At 47.2% G+C, this 22,696-nt stretch overlaps 2 protein-coding genes across 9 annotated transcripts in view; both read right to left on the bottom strand.

Annotated features, from left to right (window-relative positions):
- Positions 1–132: 132 nt before the first annotated feature.
- On the bottom strand, positions 133–22,606 carry ERLIN1 (ER lipid raft associated 1). Of its 8 annotated transcripts, none has more exons than XM_009466048.2 (11): positions 22,485–22,602; positions 21,127–21,208; positions 20,544–20,590; positions 14,549–14,610; positions 13,509–13,634; positions 12,251–12,324; positions 6,261–6,319; positions 5,100–5,191; positions 4,469–4,558; positions 4,075–4,154; positions 134–3,877 (listed from the first exon to the last, which is right to left on the bottom strand). In XM_009466048.2, the coding sequence occupies exons 1-11, from the start codon at positions 22,595–22,597 to the stop codon at positions 3,659–3,661; spliced, it is 1,044 nt and encodes a 347-aa protein (XP_009464323.1). In that variant the 5' UTR covers positions 22,598–22,602; the 3' UTR covers positions 134–3,658. The 8 variants fall into 8 exon arrangements, with proteins under 8 accessions (XP_087622048.1, XP_009464323.1, XP_087622053.1 ...); XM_087765921.1 differs by having other exon boundaries at positions 138–3,877; positions 21,127–21,736; positions 22,485–22,501; XM_087765925.1 differs by adding an exon at positions 20,764–20,965 and having other exon boundaries at positions 138–3,877; positions 21,127–22,491.
- Positions 22,485–22,696, bottom strand: part of CHUK (component of inhibitor of nuclear factor kappa B kinase complex) — a 32,922-nt gene continuing 32,710 nt past the window's right edge. Inside the window, exon 22 of the mRNA XM_087765908.1 lies at positions 22,485–22,608. Coding sequence (XP_087622034.1) covers positions 22,594–22,608 — 15 coding nt within the window. The 3' untranslated portion in view covers positions 22,485–22,593. The remainder of the gene's footprint in view (positions 22,609–22,696) is intronic.

Raw genomic sequence — 22,696 nt, 5'->3', positions numbered from 1 at the left:
GTAGATGCAGTGTTACTGCAGGGTGAGAGGAATATGTCCGCCCTCCAGGTGCCTACAGTGACACCAGCCCTAGGACACATAAAGGCACCAGGGAAATGGTAACAAAATAGTTTTATTCTGCTTTATCAAAAGAACTTAACACTGTGCATGTAAACTTCAACATATGTGTCGTGTTTACTTAAAGGTGTGGATCCAGTGGCAGACCCCTTCAGTCACATGAGCACACAGGCCTTTTGAATGGAGAGAAAAACTAGTTCAAACCCACATTCCTGGTTGCACTCATGTTCCTGCTCTGCAGCTCCCAGCTCAGAGAGACTGGGATGTTAAAGCCATGGTGATTCCCTCCTCTTGCACACCTACTCAGGCTTCTGAAGCGGTGTCTGGGGAAGCAGAGGGATGGAGGAGGCCTTTGTAGAAGGCACTGAGCATCATGCACACATTGCTGCAGGACTTCAAACTGCAGGAGCATCCCCAGGTGTCGCTCAGACCACACGGGTAGGAGATGGCTGATGCATACCCAACCAGAGCAGGATGACATTTAGCCAGAGTGACAGACACTAATGGCAAAGCCATGCATCCACCTGGACGGCTGCAGGGAGGCCCAGCAAGGCTCAGATCCAAAGGCAAGTAGCCCTTCCAGTGGCCTGGAAGGCTTTCCTGCTCCCTGCATGGGGATCTTGCTCTGATCACTGCAGGAGAGCTGTGAGCTGCCTGGTTATTGCTTCTACTGGTTCCCCTCGTGCCCTTGCTTCTTGTCATCTCCAGGCTGGCAGAACCTACCCTGTCCAACTAGTCTGATGCCCAAGGATTGATGCCAGCACTGGGTAGTGCCAAACTCCAGTGAGTACCACATGGAGACAAGTCTACATCTCCTCCAGGAGTGTTTCTGTTCTCAAAAGCCTGCCTTTGTCTCAAAATTCAACCAAAGTGGCTGCTGCAAGCCAACAACACCGAGGAGGTGGAGGGTCAAAGATTTGCAACTCCACTGGCTCCTCAAAGCCTTTCCCACAGGAGAAATGGGACCTTGCAAGTCAAACTACTTCCAAGAGACATTTCAAACACCACAGCTACGAAATACTCTGCTATCCTCTCTTTGCCCTGGTACCCTTTCCTTGGGGAGGGCACTGCAGCATCTAATGGGGCTAATGCTGTGCCTGCCCACTCCTCTCCTGCCATCAGCCATGGGTTTCAGCTCTGCCCTGCCTGCTGGCTGAGCTGCCTTCCAGCATGACATGCAGACATCCTTCCTGGTCCTCTGCCCACCAGTGTCCTTCAAAGACTGCTCTTCACCAGGAGGACACCGTTTGTCTGAGCCTTTGGCAGGTGAAGACATGAGCCCCCGCATGCAAAAGCTAGGCTTGGTGCTCCCCAAGCTGTGATCTGCAAGGCACATGGCTGTGCCACAAGCCCTGTGCACCAGGTGTGTACAGCAAAAACTGGAGAAACCTCTCCTCCTGGCAACAGCAGTACCCTTGCTCTCATCCTCAGAGCGTGAGGAAGCATGCTTGCCCACAACCTGGAAGCCAGGACTGGTGCTCAGCACCTTCAGCTGGTCTCTCACTGGGGCAGGGTCCTGGTCCCTGGCTCCTGCCACGGCTGGGTTTGAAGAGGAGCTCGTATCCTGGAACAAAGCATCAACTGGGCCTTGGGAGTATGCAGACAGATGGAGGAAAAGAAAGACCACCTGAAACTGCTGCAAAGTCCCACAGTCATGTATTACCCACGCTGGCCAGCAGCAGGAGAGGCAGGGTTAATGCACCCCTGCTCTGCCCCAGAGATGGAGGGGGGATGCATCCAGGGGAATGCTCCAGCCAGGGCAGGAGCTGAGACAGCATAAGGCACTGTATGTTACCAACCTTCCTTGAGGAGAGATACTACCATCCTCCGAGTCAAGCTACACAGGATAGGAGAGCAGCACTGGAAAGCTAAAAGCCTACACAACTCATTTGGGGAAATCATCAGCAGAGGTGAAGTTCAGGCCGTTTGTTTTGGGTTGAATGTTTCACCAAAGCAAAAGCTAAGCATGTTCCTCCCCTTGCCATGAGGCTGCAGATAGTGCCAGGGACAGAAGATCTCAACACCAGCACCAACAAGCCCCTCAGCACCAACTGGCCAAGTGCCTGGAGTGTCACCACCAACCAGCCCATCCAGTGAACCGCACCAGGACTGAGTGCTACACCTGGCTCCACCCGAGAGGACAGGAAAGCAGGATGAATGTACAGATATCCCAGGCTAGCAGAGGAGAGGCAGTCTCTGAACATGCAGTGGGTTCAGAAGCAGGCAGTGCTACCAGCTGGGGAATGGTGCTCCAGCTCAAGCTCTTGCCAGTTGCTTCCCCAGCCATTGTCTTCTGGGATCGTTGCAGAACGCAATGAGAAACAGGTCCTAGAAACAAGCACGTCCTCACAGGCAAAGGGGAGGACAGAGGAAAAGAGGAAAGCAGATTGTACCAGTAGATTTTTCCCCCCGAGTACATCTCTTTCTCTCACCCTGCAGTGGCATGCCAGGAGCAGGTGTTGGACATATTACAACACACACCAGGAGAAAAGATCATCCTGCCAGCACCACTCATGAGTCAAAAGCCCTGCAACACATCAAAGCCTGGCCAGTGATGAGAGGACCAGTGACAGACTCCCCACTGTAGCTGTTCAAGGACACACAAGGCAGGTCCCACTTCTTGGAGCAGTGGATTTTGCACAAGGGAGCAGTGATGCCTCTCCTACTTTGCAGCAGAGGTGTCAAAACATTTGTAGAGCAGGGTCCCTTCACTCTTCTCTTCACTTTGCCAGCAAGGCACAGCAGTGGAAATTCAGCCCCCTTTCCCTGGTGAAAAGACCTACAGGGAGGCTGGGGTCTGAGCAAAGATTTCCCAGCTCTGTTCCCAACCAGCTGCTCGGAGGTGCTCCATGCACTCTGAAATCTGGTTTAAGGTGCAAGGTGAGACCCAGCCACCCAGCTGAAATGTACTACAGTCAGTCATGGGCAGCCAAAGTGAAGCTCTTGCTTGGAGAGGGGGAGTTAGAGAAGCCCGTTAGAGATTGCTTGCTCTGAGTTGTTATCTAGTGCCACTGCCTACAGGAAAGAAGATTATGGCTATGCAGATCCTATTCAAATAACCTATTCCACACCAAACCACTCCTCGCCAGGCCTCATCCTGAGCAGGAACATGCAGCCTCCACTGGCCAAGGAGAGCCCACTCCACTGGAGTCCTTGAGGAGAGTTAGATAGTGCCGGTAGAAACCGGCCTCAGAGTCCACAAAGCGAAGCTTCATTAGCAGGACGAAGGAAACCTCTTCGCTCAGCCTCAGAGAGGAGCACTGGGGAATGACCAGTGTGCAGCACTCAAAGCCACTTCTCCTACCTCCAGAGTAATGCTTGCTAAATAATTGCACCTACTGCAGAAGGCTTTCCTGGTGTCTGTCTTTTAATATTCCAGTATAGGTATGTTAGTACAGGATTATCCCTCATTTGGAAGCACCAATTTAATAGGGGAAGAAACAGAAGAGGCAGAGCACTTGCAACGTGTTGCTAGCAGAAAGTCAACCCAACTGCCACCTATACACAAGATGTCCATGCATACGCTGCATCCGCCCCACCAGCACAGGGCAACATCCCCATTCACAGCTGTTGAGCTATACCAGGTATCTTTCTACCTCTGTCAGCCAGTGCTTTCCTTGGCTCTGAGGTGGCTTTCTCCAGAGGTCTCCGGGGCCTCCTGTGAAGGAAGGCTGGTTTCTTGGGCAGTCCTCAGATTGGCTGGCTGGAAGGCACAGGAATCCAGAAACACGTTGGGGATGCGGTCACCAAAATACAGCTTGCTTTTTGCAGCTATCGCTTGGTATTTCATTAGTTCCAGATACTCGGGGGTAAGTTTCAGCTACAAAAAGAGAAACCAGAGACTGTAAAAGACAACCTTCTGGGCCCCACATCATTAGATTTCATCTCAGGCAGCTGCTTCCTGGGATGTGGGCTGTTAAATCAAGTGTTTTTCCAGTGCTGCCCACCTGAACCTAATCTCCTGTGCAGAGGAAAAGGCTAAGGAAGTCCTCTTCTGACCAGCTTTCAAGTGCTCACCTTGTTAGAATCAGCCAGCTTCTGAGCAGTGTAGTACTCTGCATCAGCTTTAGCTTTCTCTCTTGCCAGGAATGCAGCATCTAACACAGCAACAGAAGGAGGACAGGAAAAGAAGCATTAGCAAGTGAATAGCCCTATCACATTGAGCACTTGAGCCTTTGTCCCATGGGGATGAGCTGACCTGTGTGCCCATGACCCATGTACCTGCACTGCTGGCTTCTTGGAGAGGTGCCTGCAAAGGGGAGGAATGACCCCAGTGCACAACCTTGCGCTACTGCACCCTTTATTATTTTTGCAGGATGCCAATGCCTGGCAATGCTGTTCTGAGGTCCCTCTACCTGCCACCACCCTTAGCTGGAACATGACCCCAGCAGCACGCTAGCACCACAGTTACCTTCAATCTCAGAAATTCGCTTCTCCGTTTCCTTCTCCATAATCTTCTGTTGATAGTGAATCCTCGCCACCTGAGCAGCCTTCTCTGCCTCTGCAATCAGACATTCACTTCTCAGGGCTTGACCATCAGCACTATGACCCCAGCACCTGGTTGCAGAATCTGCCACACAAGTAATTCGCTCTCTGCTGCCTCCCTTTCTGCTCGGATCCTACAGTCCCAGTTTGTACTCCAAGCAATACAGTTACAGAAAGAAAACACAGTGCTGGTATTTCTAGAGTTGCACTGGCTGACATCCCTTTTACAAGTATGATTCCCCCTGGCACAGGGACGTTTGGCTTCAAGACCAAGCACTTTTTCTGGCAGAACCGTTATCTCTTGGCCTGCTGTAACAGGAGCCCCACTGTAGAACAGAGGTGTTTGCTGCTCTGCTACTATGGGGAACGAGGTGGGACGTAGGTATAGCAGCACAAACATTCATATTTTCTAAATGACTGTTGGTGCAGCCTGGCCATGCTTCCTTCAGGGAGCTGTCAGCGATGCAAGACAACGTCCTACCCCGGCTTACTGGGGGATGTAGGAATGGAAATTCAGTCTGGCCCCTGTCTGCTAGTACTCCCAACTGGTAACATACCAATGAGTGCTTTCTTCCGGTCTGTCTCTGCCTCCTTCTCTACTACCTTCTGCTTCTGGGCTGCAATCAGCAGCTTGGTCTTCTCAGCCTCCCTGCAGGGTGAGAAATGTTATCACAGGGAAACAGAGCTGGGGAGCAGCTCTGCAAACCGGGGCATGAGAGGCCAGGGGGACAAGAAGCTGACCAGTTGCCAGTATCATGTCCTCACAGCCATGAGGACTAGCTCTGTCTTCAGCTGTATGAGCACATGCGTAGCCAGCAGGTCAAAGGAAGGGATGATTCCCCCTCTCTATTTGGCACTGGTGAGGACACATCTGGATGCTATATATAGTTTGAAGCCCTGAGAACGAGGAGCGAGTCCAGTGCAGGGCTACTGCAGATGTGGGGTGGAAGCCAGGGTATATGAGGGGAGGCTGTGGGAGCTGGGCTTGCTCAGATGGAGATGAGGTGGTGAAGGGGGACCCAATGGCATCTCCGCCTGCCCAAAAGGGTCCCAGAGATGCCAGGGACGGACTCTGCTTGGAGGGGCACAGCGAGAGTCCCAGAGGCACCGGCACAGCTGCAGCATGGGAAACTCCATCTGGCCCCAAGGAAACAGCCCTTCCCCATGCGTGTGGGCTGTCCCTGGGACAGGGCCCCAAGCAGTGGGGGAGATCCCCATCCCTGGGGATGCCCTGACTCTCTTGGACATGGCCCCCAGTGACCTGCTGCAGCTGTGGCATTGGCCCTGCTTTGGGAAAGGGCTTGGACAGGAGATCTCCACAGGTACGTATCAGACTAAAATCTGTCTGCAATTCTTTGAGTTTGCTGGAGGGGAGCTTATGGGTGAGACATCAAGACCTGGGAGCCCTGAATTCAGTTTATGAGTCTTCTACACGTTTTCTATAGCACATCAGTGTCCCCTCTACATAAAGGAGCAGGAACATGGCCTTGATATGGGCTCTGTACAGCCTAACAACCACCTTTGTGAAGGGCTGAAAGGCTTCAAGGCTAAAGAGCTATGGAAATAGAGAAACAGAACGCACAAGTGCACCTAGCCAAGCACATGCTGCCTAGAGCGCACCTCTCACCTTCTGAGAACCATGTAAGAGCTTTTCATAGCATTATACCTGTGCTGGACACTCAAAACCAATGCATACAATTTTATGTAAAGCTACTCACATTAGCTCAAAATTTCTTCGGATGGCTTCTGGGATTTTGGGTTTTGTGACACGCACAGCCTACGAAAAAAAAAAGTGAGCGCCTTTTAAATTAAACATTTTGATGCGAGCTGCATAACTAAGAAATATCTTTGCAAAACCAGTTGTAGCGCTCTGGACATTTCCACATTGATCTAAGACCACACAGAATGGTTCCCAGTCCTCTTATACAACACAGCTGAGTACAGCCACTCTTACAGAGGTGCCTTACATTTGTATTTCCTGTCTTTACACCTTTTATGGAACCTAAGTGATCAAGTAAGGCCTGTGGAATGGACTTCTAAAGAGGTCCACTACCTTTGTTAGAAGCAGCTTAGTTCTCCACCCCAAAGACTCTTCAAACATCACCAGACAACACTCCCCAAAGTACTGCTCAAGAAAGGGGCTCACAAACGCAATGAAATTAAACTGCAGGAGCGAGACTTGCAGAACAGAGGCAGGGCTACGAGCTCAGAAATGGATTTTCCAGGACAAAAGCTTGCAAAAGTGACAACACAATGAGAGGCACAGTAGTGAAGACAGGGGAGAGCAACAGGGCATGGGTGGCAGCTGAGAACTGCTGTTATTTGCAACTGCGGATCATCAAAAGTGATGCGCATGGCGATGCTGACGCTACCACTCAGGTACATGCCAGCGACAGCTGTTAAGCTGCTCTGCAGAGGACTCTCTCAAAATATGAGGGAAACACCTCCAGAGACAGGACCAGGAGCTGCTAGTCAGCTGCTCAGCTGGCATTTTGTGTGGCTCATTACTGAGCTTTGGGAGATGCGGATTTGACAGTCCATGGCTGTACAATTGCTTCACAGCCCTCCTGCTCCACCTCCACTGTAGTTCTAGTGCTGAACCTGTTGCCTCTCTCTGGGGTCAGTAATTCTGCAAAGAACCGAGATGCTTCCACAGAGGGAAATGAGATGCGGACATGTCCAGACACATCTTCGTATGCAGTGCGAAAAGGGAACCGTTTCCATGTTACAGGCACCCTGGCCCTGGCAAACACACCCTGCCTGGGGAGAAGGAGCCAGCCTGTCATCAAGGCCAGACACTCAGGAATCACAGAATCGTTTGGGGTAGAAGGGATCTTCCAAGATCATCCAGTCCAACCCCCTCCTGCCATGGGCAGGGACATCTTCCCCTAGATCAGTCAGCTCAAAGCCCCGTCCAACCTGACCTTGAGCACTTTCAGTAATGGGGCATACACAGCTTCTCTGGGCAACCTGTTCCAGTGTCTCACCAGCCTCATTGTAAAACATTTCTTCCTTATATCCAATCTAAACCTACCCTCTTTCAGTTTAAAACCATTGTCCCTTGTCCTGTCACTAGGGGCCTTGGTAAAAAGCCCTCTTCGTACATTGAAAGGCCACAATAAGGTCTCCCTGGACTCTTCTCTTCTCCAGGCTGAACAACCCCAACTCTGCTGCTTCTCTGAACAAGCAAAGAAAGCAGATTTATGGGACATCAGACCAGAACATCCTTCAGTGAAAGGATTTTTCTAAGCTCCTACCAAGTCCCTAGAAAGGTACCGCACGCAGAAAGCTCACCTCACCAGCCACTGCAGGGTATGCAGGGGGATATACTTTCTACCTCCATAATACCCCCTGCACCAAAACAAAAGACCGGTTTCCAGAAGCATGGCTTTTCCAACACGGGCAAAGATTCCTCTGTAATCAGGAAAGCTCCCAGGTCTTTGAAAATCTCCACTAGCTGCTTCTTTTTCAAGCCAATGGCTCAATCTATTTAATGGTGAAATCTACTTAAATCTACTAAATGGAAACACTAGTGTGCACTGTCAACATTGTTAATAGTAAAATGTATATAATAATAAAATGTGTATAATAATAAAATAATAATAATAATAAAAGGCATTGGGAGACGCTGGGACTAACTAGCTGAGTAACAGCTTTGCAAAAAAGAGCATGAAGAAATCAAAAGACAAGCTGACTATATGACAGCATCTTTTCCCTGTGGCCACGAAGTCCAGCCACATCCTGAGCTGCACTGGCAAAAGCTCAGCAGCAGGCTGAAGGCAATGTTTAATCCAGTGTGGGGAACCCAGTATAAAGGATACCAACAAACTGGAAAGTGCAGTTGAAAGCCACTGAGATGGCAATGTAAACACTGCAAAGAATGGGAATACGCTGACAGTACAGTACTTCTCCTCTCCTGTTGATCCTCCTCCTTTATATAGGTGTGACATTTGCCTATTTCCAGTTATTAGGGACCTCCCTTGACCACTGCCACCTTTCAAAGATAAGTGAGTGGCTTCACGATGGTGCGGGCCAGCAACTCAGCACCCTGGGATGCGTCCCACCTGGTTCCACAGACTTGTGTGTGTATCCATCTGCTCAGGTGCCCTCTACTGTGGGTAATGCTTCACCTCTGCAGACTCTGCTGCTAGGGTAAGGAATAGGGAGGTCCAAGGGCAGACCTTGCCAGAAAGAAGTCAAAGAAGGTGTTGAGTACTTCAACTTTTTCCATGTCCTTGGTCACTATGTGCCCTGCCCCACAGCTTCCTCAGCCCTCCTTTTGCTGTGGATGCACCTCAGAAGCTCTCCGTGTTGTACTGCACAGCCATCATTAGGTCCAAGCCTAGCTGAGCTTTGGTTTTCCTAACTCTGTCCCTGCCCTCTCTGTTCAACTAGCTTTATTCCTCCCAGCTCATCTATCCCTACTCCACCTTTTGTGAGCTCCTCTCCTTTCCTTTCCTCTCCTCCTCTCCTTTCCTTTCCTCTCCTCCTCTCCTTTCCTTTCCTCTCCTCCTCTCCTTTCCTTTCCTCTCCTCCTCTCCTTTCCTTTCCTCTCCTCCTCTCCTTTCCTTTCCTCTCCTCCTCTCCTTTCCTTTCCTCTCCTCCTCTCCTTTCCTTTCCTCTCCTCCTCTCCTTTCCTTTCCTCTCCTCCTCTCCTTTCCTTTCCTCTCCTCCTCTCCTCTCCTCCCCTCCTTTCCTCTCCTCTCCTCCTCTCCTCTCCTCCTCTCCTCCTTTCCTTTCCTCTCCTCCTTTCCTTTCCTCTCCTCCTTTCCTTTCCTCTCCTCCTTTCCTTTCCTCTCCTCCTTTCCTTTCCTCTCCTCCTTTCCTTTCCTCTCCTCCTTTCCTTTCCTCTCCTCCTTTCCTTTCCTCTCCTCCTTTCCTTTCCTCTCCTCCTTTCCTTTCCTCTCCTCCTTTCCTTTCCTCTCCTCCTTTCCTTTCCTCTCCTCCTTTCCTTTCCTCTCCTCCTTTCCTTTCCTCTCCTCTCCTTTCCTCTCCCCCTTTCCTTTCCTCTCCTTTCCTCTCCTCCTTTCCTTTCCTCTCCTTTCCTCTCCCCCTTTCCTTTCCTCTCCTTTCCTCTCCTCCTTTCCTTTCCTCTCCTTTCCTCCCTTCCCCTCCCCTCCCCTCCCCTTCTCAGTCAGGAGCTGCTTGTTCATCCACACCATCCTTCTGTCTCACCTGCTTGACTTTCCACACTTTGGGGTGTCCTTAGCAATGATGAGGGGCCTCCTGGCCTCCTTTGCTGACCATGGCAGTCTTCCATTGGACCCTGCCAAGCACATCACGCACAAACTGAGTTGTGTTCTCCTTTAGCCCAGGCCCGTAATTCTCCTGGTTCACCTCGCTCCTCCACGGACCTTGAACTCACCACCTTACAGCTGGTACAGCTCACACTGCTACCAGACTTCACCTTTCAACCAGTTCTTCCTTGTTTCTAAAAGGTCCAGCAGAGCGTCTCCCCCAGTCAGCTTTGCTCTCCACTGCCAAAACCTCTGTTCAACACCCTTCAGTAACATCCAGCATGGCTTGCACCTAGCCTTATTGCCCTGCCAGTGGACACTGAGGTGGTCAGAGACCCCCATGAGTACTAGGGTCTGTGATCATGAGGCTTCCTCTGGTCTTCTACAGGCAGCTTTACCTACTTCATCTTACTAACTGGGCGGTCTGCAGCAGACAAGGACCACGTGGTCCTCCATGTTGCTCTGATTCTTACCTATATTGACTCTTATCTAAGCTCTTCATCATCTATCCCAAAGTGAAGATCCACATGATTTGAGCCAGTCTTTTGCAGGCAGCACAACCTTGCTGCCTCACCTTCTCAGCCTGTCCTCCCTTGAGCATCTGTGCCCATCCACAACAGCACTGCATTCACGTGAGCTATCCCACCAGGCCCTCGGACTGCAAACGTGCATGGATTTCCAGTTTCTCAAGTTTGTTTCCCAGGATGTGTGTGTTTCTGTCCAGACACTTGAGACAAGCCCCAGGGTGTGCTGCATTCACAGGGAAAGTGCAGGAGCCTTCCCTACGACACTGTGCCTAGACACTTCTTATCATCCACTGGCCTCCACTTCTCTTCAGGCTGTGGCCACCATTCCAGTTAGGAAAGAATGGTTTGCATCAGGCAACTTGGAGGACTTGCGAAGGTTTCACATACGCTAGTTTTAATAAACCTAGAAATAAATGCTTGTAATTCCCTCTAACAGCATCTTTTCAATAATGAGTTGTTTTCTGTGTCACTTCTTTCAAAAATGAATTGTCAGTGATCTCTGAAGTATTCGCGCGTGCAAACACGCTCTTCAAGAGGAAAGCGTTATGCTCAAATACAGAATTATTTCCCTTAGAGCTCACAAAACAATTCAATTCTGGGTACAGTTAAGTTAATCTGGGTTACACAGCTGCATGTGGAGAGTTTATAGAAAGCTCAGCTCTTCACCAAAGGAGCAGGGTATTTCCTGACAACAGACACAGCAACATGGCAGAGTTGTATGCTGAGGCATAATTTTACTGGAGACAAGGGTGCAGCTCTGTTTTGAAAGGGAACAATAGGAACACAAGGGCAGGATAACATTGTCTCTTAAGTACTAGAGATGAATCACTTTCCTCACTAGTTATGGGACCTTTTCAAACTGCTGGTCCAGTGAGCTCAGTCTGGGCTGACGCAGGCAGGATATCCTCCAACTTTTGACCAACAGTGAAGATTGGGCATGCCAAATTGAGATGGCATAGCGTATGCTGAAGATCAGATTTAGATCTGTAGTTAACACCTCCCAGCAAAGAGCTGTGAGCTTTGCTTACGCCCTTCCATACCCTGAGATCAAAAAGGGCCTTTACATTACAACAATAATTTTGATCGATGATGAATTTTTGTGGGAAATCTCTCTGTGATCTACAGTGCAAGTTAACTTGGGTATTTGGAAGAGTGGTGCCATCTCAACTTCTTTGTGATAAGACACTGCCTGTGGTTCACCCTCATGAAAACAGAGCAAGCCTATGCACAAATGAGCTACAAAGCAAAACAGTATTTATCGTAGCATTTCACATGCTGTCAATGGGAGGCTTACCCTCCCTGCATGCAGCCAGCCAGCATAGCTAAATCTGGCAACAAGAACGGCAAAACAGATTTGGTCTCGCTGTTCCCTACAGTGGAAATCTCCAGAGATTTCCATCTTAGCCCTTGTGAGACTGAAGTATATTTTTCCCAGTTGGTTGCCCTGAACTTCAACGTGCCAAAAAGCCAGTATGTCCCATAGCCCAGCTAAGGTTAAACATGAGTTTCTAACATTAAGTATAAGCAGAAAATCACTTGAGATATAACATCTTTCCCTATCTCTGGTACAAGCACAGAAAAGATGAAGGTCTCTTCTTTTGCAATTACCTGTAGGAACTGCACTGGCACACTGGAACATCCAGTTTTGCAGGGGCGCCAAAGGTAGTTTAAAGAAAAACATTTTCTTGCTCTTCGCAAATTAAATCCAATACCTGCAGGTTTGTGGCCTAAAAGGTCCTTTTCTCTATCCTGCAGGTCTTCCCCTAACATAAACCTGGTGTTTAGAAGTGGTCACTGTCATATGGACAGTCTTCAACTGACAAACCTCAACTCAACTATTTCATGTTACGTGGAAAATTGAAGCAAGAAACCTCATTAATCTAGTGAAAGGTGAGCAAATTAGAGGTGGAAAAAAGAATAATCTTTGTTAGGGAATGAACCTACCTGAATAGTGAGACCTGGTGCCATGACATTGAGATCTTTCTGCAGGGCCAACTTCAGATTCTCATCTATCTGATCTGTGTTTGGAGGACAAGAGAGAGACCACTTAGCTTATCATAATTTCTCCTACAGCTTGTGTGGCAGAGTCAGCTGGCCTTGAAGTGCAGGTATCTCTATGGTGCAAGATAAAGATGCTTTTTGAGTGCATTCAGTACATTGTTTCTCTTCCTATACCCCCTGGAAAACGTTCCCGAGAGGAGAGCCACATGCTAGTGTCTCTAGAAAGGTTCAGCTATTGATGAACTCATGGTATCTGAGCTGAGGGCAAACAGCTTTCAGCATCTGAGCAAGAAAAAGCACCCAGAGCCTGCAGCAGAAGTCTATCCCTTCCTAGCCAGAGCCACACCAACTCTGCTGCCAGCAGCAAGCTCTGCCTTAAGTCTCTAGGGACCTGCAGGATCCAGTACTTGCTACTGAAAAAATGCATTTTGGCACTTCCAAGCTCCAGGAAGATCTTTCCACAGAAATGGCCCGTTATGAAGTGATTAAGCTGCATGTGCTACCAGGAAACTCCTCTCTGACTATGGATATTTGGCAAGTCTGAGTACAGCAGTCAAAGACTGACAGTCTCTTAATGTTAAAACTCTGACAACCTTTTATCTTCCATAAACCTATTTTCCCCTGCTCTGCCACTCAAGAAGGAACGTGATGCTGTTATGTCTTTGGGGGCACAGGTAGGTACCAAGAAGCAGAACATCAAATTTGCTAATTCCTGAACCACTGCTACCCCCTTGTGAAAAAAATGGAGCATTGCAATGAACTGAGAGCATGTCCCTTCTGGCTCTGACTTGCTAAAACCAGCCAGAAGGAAGCTTTTAAATTAAAAAAAGTCAATTCAGCAACAGAACATGGGCCTAAAAGTAGAAGTAGACAAGACAAAACCATCATCATAGTGAAGGCAATAGGCACAACTGCATGCACAAGAGCAGAGTGGCTACTTTGTGCGTCCAGAATTCAGTCCTAAGCGGAAAAGGACTGAAATCAAATTCCCGCATGCAGTTGCGGAAAGACAAAGAAATCTGAATCATTAAAGAGTAAAGTTACACAAGAAGTGACATATGGATATATAAGGAGCTGGATTCTAGACTGCAACTCCAGCACAGAGGCTGTTTGTTCATAGGAGCCTGCTGTAACACATTCCACAGCAGAACAGGGAGATTACACTGCCCTTGGTGGGTGCATCCAGCTGCCATCCACTTACCAAACAGCTCAATGTATACTTCCTGCAGGGTATGGGCACTGCAGAACTGATTCAGCTCATGATGAATTTTATTGAAGATCAAGGTCTTATCGTAGTCTGCAGTGTAGTTTCTCACAATATCGTACACTGAGGAAGTAAGAGAATTATCACAGGTCACCACTGACATGTTCTGCTTTCTGCAATGCCATAACCGCAAAACAACAGCTCAGGGTATTAGGACAGTAGTGCAGCACTGGGACAGGTGGGTGGGGAATCTCCATCCTTGGGAGTTTTCAGGACTTGGCTGGACAAAGACACAGCTGCCCTGCCCAGCTGTTTGTGAGAAGCCTGATGTGAGCGGGAGGGAGGTTAGAGGAGAAACCTGCAGAGATGCCCTCCACCAGTGCTGCTGGGATTATATGACTTCAAAGAGCAGATATACTGCACGGTCCTGTTTTATGATCTGCATAAACAAATGAAATAGTAAAGCCTGTGCAGAACCTGCGTGCAGAGGAACAGATGCGACTATAAAGCGAAAACAAGTATCATTCCCACAACTCTAACATGAATTCACCCTTCAATGCCTCAGTAATGCTAGCATTTTGCATTAAGCTATGCTGCTGGGGAAAAAAAAAAAAAAAAAAAGCTGTGTGGGTCTTTGGTTTGGGAGCTGGTGAAATAAGAAAGTAAGAGGCTCCTACGCAAGCTTTGCTTTTGTAATTTTCCCAAGAGCTGAACTGGCAAGCACCCAGGGCCTTTGTCCCATGTATTTAGTTTGACAGGTGGTCTCCCCTTCAGCAACAAGAAATAGGACTGCTTGAGCACCCATCACATTTCTAAATGTACAGGGGAGAAGCAATCCTAGAATTTATTTTCATCTTTGCAAATGTTTGGCTTTTTGAAAAGCTTGCAGACGCATGCATGAAACCAAGTGCTACGATACTGGGAACCATAAGGATAACAAGACACAGAAAATGGAAGTCTTGCAAACCAAGACAGAGCAGCTACAGGAGGAGCGAAGACAGTCACAGCACTGCTTGTTGAAACAGGACGGGAAATACCTGCATACGGTGCCAATTTATTCACAACTTCTATTCGGTCAATGTAGATCATAACACCGCCACTGTAAGTGAAAAAGAGAATTCATGAATTATTACCGCAACTGTTAACAGTGGTCCATATTTAAAGCAAAGTTGTCTTTTTTCCTCTTTTACTAAATTCTACTAAATTTATCCGGAACAATTCTGACTTCTTGAGTATTTTGCAATTAGATGACAGCAAACCCCAGCTTCGTAGACTGGTTCCTCTCTCTGCACAAATCAAAAGCATGCTCCAGCAAGTCTGCAAAGCACTTTCACTTCACTTTGTCATCTCCCACTTAGCCAGCAAAAGGAAAACGTTTTTGAATAGGAATGTAGCTGCAACTGTCAGAAAGGGGGAGTCCAGCACAACGAAGGGAAGGCAACAAGGACAGCAGATGACACCTGCAAGCAGCAGGGCAGACACAAACTGCAGACACACCACAGCTCTTCCAGGCAGCAAATACATTTTAAACAGAAAAGCCCTTAAAGTTTATGCATTTACTAACTCCAGCAGGAACCTGACAGGGCCCTGTTAGAAAGGAAGAAAGAAAGCACATAACAGACTTAATTCACATTCCCTACATCAACGTCATGTTGCAAACAGCTCTCCAGTAACACGGCAACTGTGCACACACGCCCAGGCATGTCCACTGTCAAGAAGCTCCAGACACCTCATCAGAAGAAGCCTGCAGGCAGTCCTCTCCCCAAGGGATCACATGCTGCTGGACTGGCAGAGGAAAGAGGGAACCAGAGGTAGGGCTTGATCCCAGCCTCTGATCTTACTGATGTGGCTTTCAGCAGGTCATGCCCATCCCTGGGTACCTGTGGCACCAGGGAAAAGCACAAACTCTACAGTGAAGAAAAAAACCTTAATTTTCAACAGCTCTTAAGTCCCTTGAGAGTGTATTTTTAAAGCGTTCTTGCAATTTTGTCCTCAGGGCAAACGCAAACCATAAACAAGATGCTTTAGCAGAAACTGTTTAGAGACAGCTGATCCCCAGAAGCAGACCTCGTACATTTCCAAACTTAGTCTCTGTGGTGTTTTAACTCAAATGTATCCCCCATAACAAACTCGGTTCTTATTTTACGAATCTTAATCTCTGGCAGTTGAAAGCTAAGTCTGCAGAAAAATCACCTGAACTTGCCCGTGTCTGTGCTCTTTTAGAAAAGGTCTCCCAGGCACAGCCTGCGTTTGTTCTGCAAACCTGCCTGCTTTGCGGCAAGCTACGAGGTAAAAACACTGGTGATGGACTGAACTTGCCTGCTAGAAGGGACAAGCCAGCAGAAAAGATATTTGTGGCTAAAGAGAGACTTCTTTCCCAGTGAGATACTACTATTAAGAGTATTAATCTCTTTTTCACTCAAGATTTCTCTTTAGACCATGGTCATTCTTGCTGGCTCTCTCAAGAAATGTTACTATTATTTTTAAATAAGATAGGCTTATGCATCCTTTTTAGGTACATCAGGCTGCACAAGCAGTTATAATGGCATGGTATATGTGTTTTTCTCCATCTCATCTGTTCTGCACTCTAACTCTCCCATCACATCCAATAAAATGACTATTTATCATTGCAAGTGATCTTCAACAGCATTCCTCATGATCTTCTGAATCTGCTTTCATTCTCCTGATTTGTCCCAGTCACCTTATGACATCTTCACCAGGACACAGAAACCCAGCTACCATCTTGGGGTATCTTCTAGATATCCTGGTGAGGAACCAAAGCAGAGTGCATGGGCTTCTTCCACCAGAATCTCCTCCACTGCACATCCTTATGTTGGGGTCCTTTTGGCATTTCAATTTTATGGGGATGTTAGAAGGAAAAAGGGAGCACTTGAGACAATCTACCTCCTGTGCAGGACTCATCCACAGCCCCTCATTATCTCACATGCAAGAAAGGCTGGCACCTCAGACCAGAGAGGACTGCCTGTCTGACTCAACCAACGCTATCCACAGCAACCCTGCCAAGGACCTCAACCAGCATGGGTCAACAGGGTGGGGCATAAGTGAATTATATCAGTCCTGTTGGTCAGGCAATGGCTTCGAGGAAACAGGTGCCACTCAGAGCCCAAATATGCTGGCCACCTATTTCTCCACTGAGGGCTTAAGGTTAAACCAAGCCTACAAAGCACTTACACTGCGTTTTCCATCCATCTATCCAGCTGATGGACCATCCTCATTTCACATTGTGCAGTGGGGATGGTCCTCTGGACCTCGCTGCTGTAAACCCAGGAGCCAAACTGAACTGTAACACTCTGATCTTAAAGTGAACATGTCAGACAAGACCTCCTCTCAAACAGCTTGGTCCAGTAGATGTTAGTGAACTCCTGGGGTGCAGAAGATACTGCCCTGGGCAGTTTTGGGACAGTTGCTCTGGCAGAGCATCATGCACTGATTCACCCACATTGCTGACCTGGAACTCTACAAATCCTCTCATCATCCACAACTGCTTTACTTGCCCTTTGACACCTATGAATTAAAAGCTGGCTCAGACAGCACTCTTTCCATTCTTACAAGCCACTACCACTCTCAAAACATCCTCATTTGCCAAAGCCTGCTTCTTGCCAGATGCAAGGCAGGGTGACTTCCACAGGGAGACTTCCAGTGCTTGCAACTCTCCACTGCAGTTTCTGCAGCTTAACACTGTCATTTGCAGCCTCTGTGAGGGCTATTCGCACTCCCCAGGGGCCTCACTGCAGAGCTGCTCGTGAGGCTGGGCGGAGCAGCACTGAGTTGAGCAGGCTCTTTGGTCGGGGAGAGAGGAACAAGAAGAAATCCATAGGAAGTCTGAAAGGATGATCGACACATAGACTACATGCACCTGGGAGAAGTTTAAGCATAACTAGGCAGCAATACTGCCTAACTTTGCCTAACTTTACAGGACATGGTGAAAGCGTACAGGGGACTAACATACACTAGCAGGCATTTCAGTAGACCTTAGAAAGCCGCATACATTTCAGGATTTTAGCTTATGCCAGGCCAGGAGAAGACAACAGAAAAACTGAAGGATGTTGCCATAAAAAAGGGGCTGTAAAAAAAGGCAAAGGTTTAATGCTTATTGCTAGAGCTGACCACAAACAAGACCAGACCAGGTTAGCCAATCAGAGCATGTAAAAGTCAGATCTGGTCTGTCTAGAGATACAAGGATTAATGCAGTACATCCACTTGCAATATTCATGACACATTTTTCCACATGACTGGCTAACAAATGGGGATCTGTCCCAGAACAGCATTCCTCCAGTGCTCCGTTTGCATTCCTGCCAACAATCTGCAGCACAAGCACAAGACGACTCTTGCACCTTTGCAAATAAACATCTAATGCAAGAGCAATATTACTGCTTAGCATCCTGGCTATTTACTGTTTCTTGGCATTATAAAAACCTGTACAATATTTAGCATGATTCTTTCCAGTTAAGTTTATTAAAAAAATAAAAGCTACTTACGTAACTCTCTCATGCCATATTTGCACAACACCGTTTTCAACCCATTTATTATATTCCACAATTAATATACTCGTGAGTGTATTAATTCTCGATTAATTCTTCGAGTCAGTCCTTTGGAATACTTTGCTCTTCTAAAACCAGTTTATTGAACTGATTTTCCATCAGTTTTTGGATATCAGCAGACCTGCCGTGAGGAAACTGCTGAACTTTCCGAGGAACTGTGCACACATTTTCTTGTTGGGGAAAGCTAGAAATCTCAGGCACCAGAGGCAATTCACAGCTTAGAGCAGATACATATTCTACCTGTGGCAAGGAAATAGTTTTCGTCTCTGGGGTGACAGCTGTTTTATGAAAAACAATCATCTGGTGACAAAGTATTTTAAAATCTGTATTTAATATATTCATTTGATGCTGTCAAGTATAAATGGGACAGCTAAGGCAGAAATTGGGGACGGGACACCCACACAGCCATTCAGAAGCTTCCTAATGTAGATGAGGATACAGGGAACAGGAATATGAATATGGTGGAAGGGAAACCTAGCCTTTAAAGTCTGATGGTTTAATATACAACTACAGAAATTTAAATTGATTAGGATTTATTATTGTAATGAACTTTGAAACGGGATAGTGAAATTTCAGATTTGATCCATTTGTTATTTACAAGCTAATGTTTTATTACGGAAACGTGGATTCAAAGCTTTGGCATGGAGCAGCTGCAGACTTTGATTCCAAATGCAGCAAATTTAAAGGTTTCTGGAGTAACACCTTAAAAATGGACAGGGCTACTGGGACCTTTGGTCTTAAGCTTATTCAATTATTAACTAAGAACTGCTTCACCAGCTGTTTGGTGTTTTAAAGCATGTTTATTACCTGTAACTTCACAACCACCTGCATTGCACAACTGAATCCTGCAATGTTGAAACGTAACAGAAACTTAATGAACTAACTATACAGAATTAAACAGAATACTTAGCTCCTAAATCACAGACGCACAGAATGGTTGAGGCTGGCAGGGACCTCTGGAGGTCATCTTGTCCAGCCTCCCTGCTCAGCCAGGGTCAAAGCAGCACAGTTTAATTTTGACTGTGTTAGCATCTCTAATGTGGTTAAACTTCAGTGGAAAGCTTTGCTTGGTCTGTTGAGGTGGCTTGCAAGATAGCAAGACACCATCCTTGGCCCAGAGGTGCGATGCTGTTTTACAACATCCAGCAGGTGAAGTATTACTCCTATTTATGCTACTTATGAGCTAAAAGTTGCCATTAAACACATCGCTGAAACGCTGCTCTGCTAACTTATTTTTAACTGTGCCATTTAAAAGATATTGATACAGAACATAAGTCTTACTCCTCCTTCCTGCAGTTACTTTTCGCTTGACCTAAAGACTCTTCACCTGACCACAAAACCCTGGCTGCAGCACTAAACGCTAGCATTATTTACGAACACTCCTGAAAGAGGTTTGAGATCTAAACTAAAACCAGCTAGGGCCCACGAGAACTGTGTGTTAATATTTAAGCCCAAGTGATGTCTGATGAGTTGCTATAGGAATAATTCTAAGAACTCATTTCAATAAGGGCTAAACCAGATCAAAATTAACTCTGCCTCATTAATGTTGCCACTAACATTCAACTTTTAATTTCAACATGGTTGTTATGTGTCATCATTCAAGTCATACTGGCTTTTTCTTTTTTAAACAGAAATATTGTTGAGTACCCTAAAGCTAAAAGACAAGGAGAATCACCAGTTTCATTTTTATCCTGAAGAAACAGATTCAGTCATCACTTCAACTTGTGAATGAACCAACACAACAAGATCTGCAACCCAGCTCAACCAGTCCTCTCCTTCTGTTACTGCTCTGCTTGTTAATATTATACAGATCTGTGCTGACAAAAGCATCAGCTTAATTATGAAGCAGGCAGGTGCCACCCACACATATGATTCTTCTTTATTCTTTCTCACTCTCTTTGTATCAGGTGAAATGTCAATTCCAAAAATGCCCAAACAATTCCAGGAGACTCATTTTCTTGAGCTATGTTTGAAATGAATCATGTCCCATCAGGAGGATTCCCATTCACCATTTACTTCTGCCCACTGCTGGGGTCAATACAAGAATCAGACTAGAAATACTGCAAAGCAGAGGGCAGATCAAAGCACGAGCAACAGGCTATCAGAGTAATTGAGGGAAGAAAGCAAGAAAAATCAAGAGGATATCACTATAAATGCAAATACCCTCTGAACATTAATTTCAATAAAAGCAAGAGCACTCCCACTCATACCTCCTGCTCTATTATTTCCAAGCGTGATATATGTGTGTACTTTTGGGACTAATTTTAGGGTACGTGTCTTCACTTTTCAGCCTCTGTGTAACAGCACTGTAAATAACTAGCTGCAAACTACATGATAGAGTGCATCTGCTCATCACAAGAAGAATCATAGAATTGTTAAGGTAGGAAAAGACCGTTAAGATCATCGAGTCCAACTGTTAACCTATCACTGCCAAGTCCACCACTAAATGAAATACAAAGGAAAAACATACCTTGTCCCACAAGGCACATTTTTCACTTCATCAGTCTGCAACGTGGTCTGAAATAAGAAAAACAACCAGTGCTCTCAAAACCTCTCCATTCTTCAGGAAGATCATGCTGTGCCCAGACTCTCACAACCATTACACAGGAACATGGAGCCAAAAATGTGTCCTCTGCCTCCCTCCTGACTTTTGCAGGTGTGGGCAGAAGACAGACTTCTTTTCAACTTGCCTTTTGGAAGATAGAAGGCAGCTGTGCTCATTTCCCTACTCTCAGCTCCTGCAGCGCTGAGGCCTGCAGTTCTCCTGGGAAACAACTGGGGCCACAAACACACTGTCCTCCCAGAGCAAGACATCTGTCCCAAGCAACACACATGCATGTTGCGGAGATTCCACCAAAAGGAGAAGTCCCACTGCACAGCTGGGTCTGGCACCTAAAGCAGAAGGAACCAAGGGCTTCCTAGGAGCTACTGCTCTGACTACCACATTACTGAGCCCCTCTGCAAACACCAGTTGCCCAAGTCACCCCCATCCAGCGATATCCCTACCGACATCCGCTCCCACTCACCCTATTCCAAGATGGGAAGATACTAACCTGCACGGATTTGAATGTGGTAATAAACGGGAGCATGATGTGGTAGCCTGGTCCACTCGGACTAGTTAACAATGCACCACCCCTACAGAGAGACAGAAAAATGGGGAGAAGACTCAAGCAACCAGAAAATAGTAAGTGCTCTCTTTGAGAGCAAGCAAGTCCATTCAAACCACCAGGGGTCACAGCTGTGGTAGCACAGATTACATTACTCACCTGCATGAAATTTGCCACCAATTCCCCTATAAAAGGGTTGACTACATATGCTACTTGCCTGCTGCAACTCGACAATCATTTGCTTCAGTCCTGTAAGCAATTAACTTTTAGAGAAGGCAGATATTACTAAATTCTTCCATTATTGCAACACTGCAGAGAGCTTCAAGAACACAGATTTTCTTCTCTAAATAGTGCACTGGTAACCATGGAAAAATCCAGCGGTTGATGCGATACCACCAATTTTCATTTCCACAAGGCATTTGGCACAGTCCCTTACCCAAAGCACAAAGAAAATCCACAGTCTTTTGTGGGGACTGGGAGGTGGTTAAAAGACAGGAGACAGGGAAGAGCTCTAAATGGTCAATCCTCATAGCGCAGTAAGGTCTCCTGCAGCGTCCTGCAAGGGCCAATGCTGTTGAAACCACTCGTAATTAAAGGAAAGAGCAGTGCAAAGGAAACTGGCCCATGGTGGTGAGTGCAAAGGGCAGAAGAGACAGGACAGAAATACAACAAAAAACGCAGAAAGGCTGGTACTGAATTTCTCTGTTCCTTCATTCAAATTTGAAGCAAAATCTAGTCAAGACATGGCATTTAGTGACTGTGACCGCTCACTGTTATGGACTGACAATGCATTGCTCTACAGACGCTATTCAGGGCAGCTATGAGCCCCAGGTGAAACTCTGGCCAGAGCCAGGGAGAAGACCCATTTCGAAGCAACAACTAAGTGGGTACTGTGGCTGGCTGACAGTCTTGGGACAGAGGTGAGAGTCCTTGATGTAAGAGGAAGAGATCAACAGATGTTAAAAGACCGGATGGACCAAGAGCTTTGGTCCTCTAAGCTTTGAAATCCAAATTGTGACCCAGAAAAGGGAAGGAAGGAGAGGGAGGAAAAGTAGATGAGGATTCAGAAAGACCAAAACTCGTAACAGTTCTGCACAGAGGCAGGCTATCCAGGCCCACATTGTTTCTGGTACAAGAGAGCTGAAACAACACGGTTCGCCCACCTTGGGGCAAAACCTGGAGGGAAACACAGGAGAGAGCAATCACCTCCTGAGGTGATGTGGGGCCAGGGATGAACCCCTGCTGAGAGAGAGAAACTCAGGGAAGGCTACAGAAGCCATCAAGGCACTGGCAGGGAACAGTACCTGTAATACACAGCCAGGTGACCCTCCTCAACCTTGTGGATGGAGGAGTACAGGAAGAAGACGAGGAGTCCTGTGGCAGCTGCAACTACGGCTCCAGCCTGGGCCATGGTCATCCTCGCATCACCTGCGGGACAGAAAGCGTTACCACCCAGCACAGCATGTCGCCTGGATGATGGGGCGCTGTTTATCCGTGGTCTGCGTGAAGATCTTCA

This window comes from Nipponia nippon, unplaced genomic scaffold (assembly GCF_047370975.1).
Source record: "Nipponia nippon isolate SJK-2023a ecotype South Korea unplaced genomic scaffold, ASM4737097v1 scaffold_3, whole genome shotgun sequence".
Classification (NCBI taxonomy): Eukaryota; Metazoa; Chordata; class Aves; order Pelecaniformes; family Threskiornithidae; genus Nipponia; species Nipponia nippon.
The sequence above is the reverse complement of the archived record's forward strand: the minus strand, read 5'-3'. Positions and strand labels throughout refer to the sequence as shown.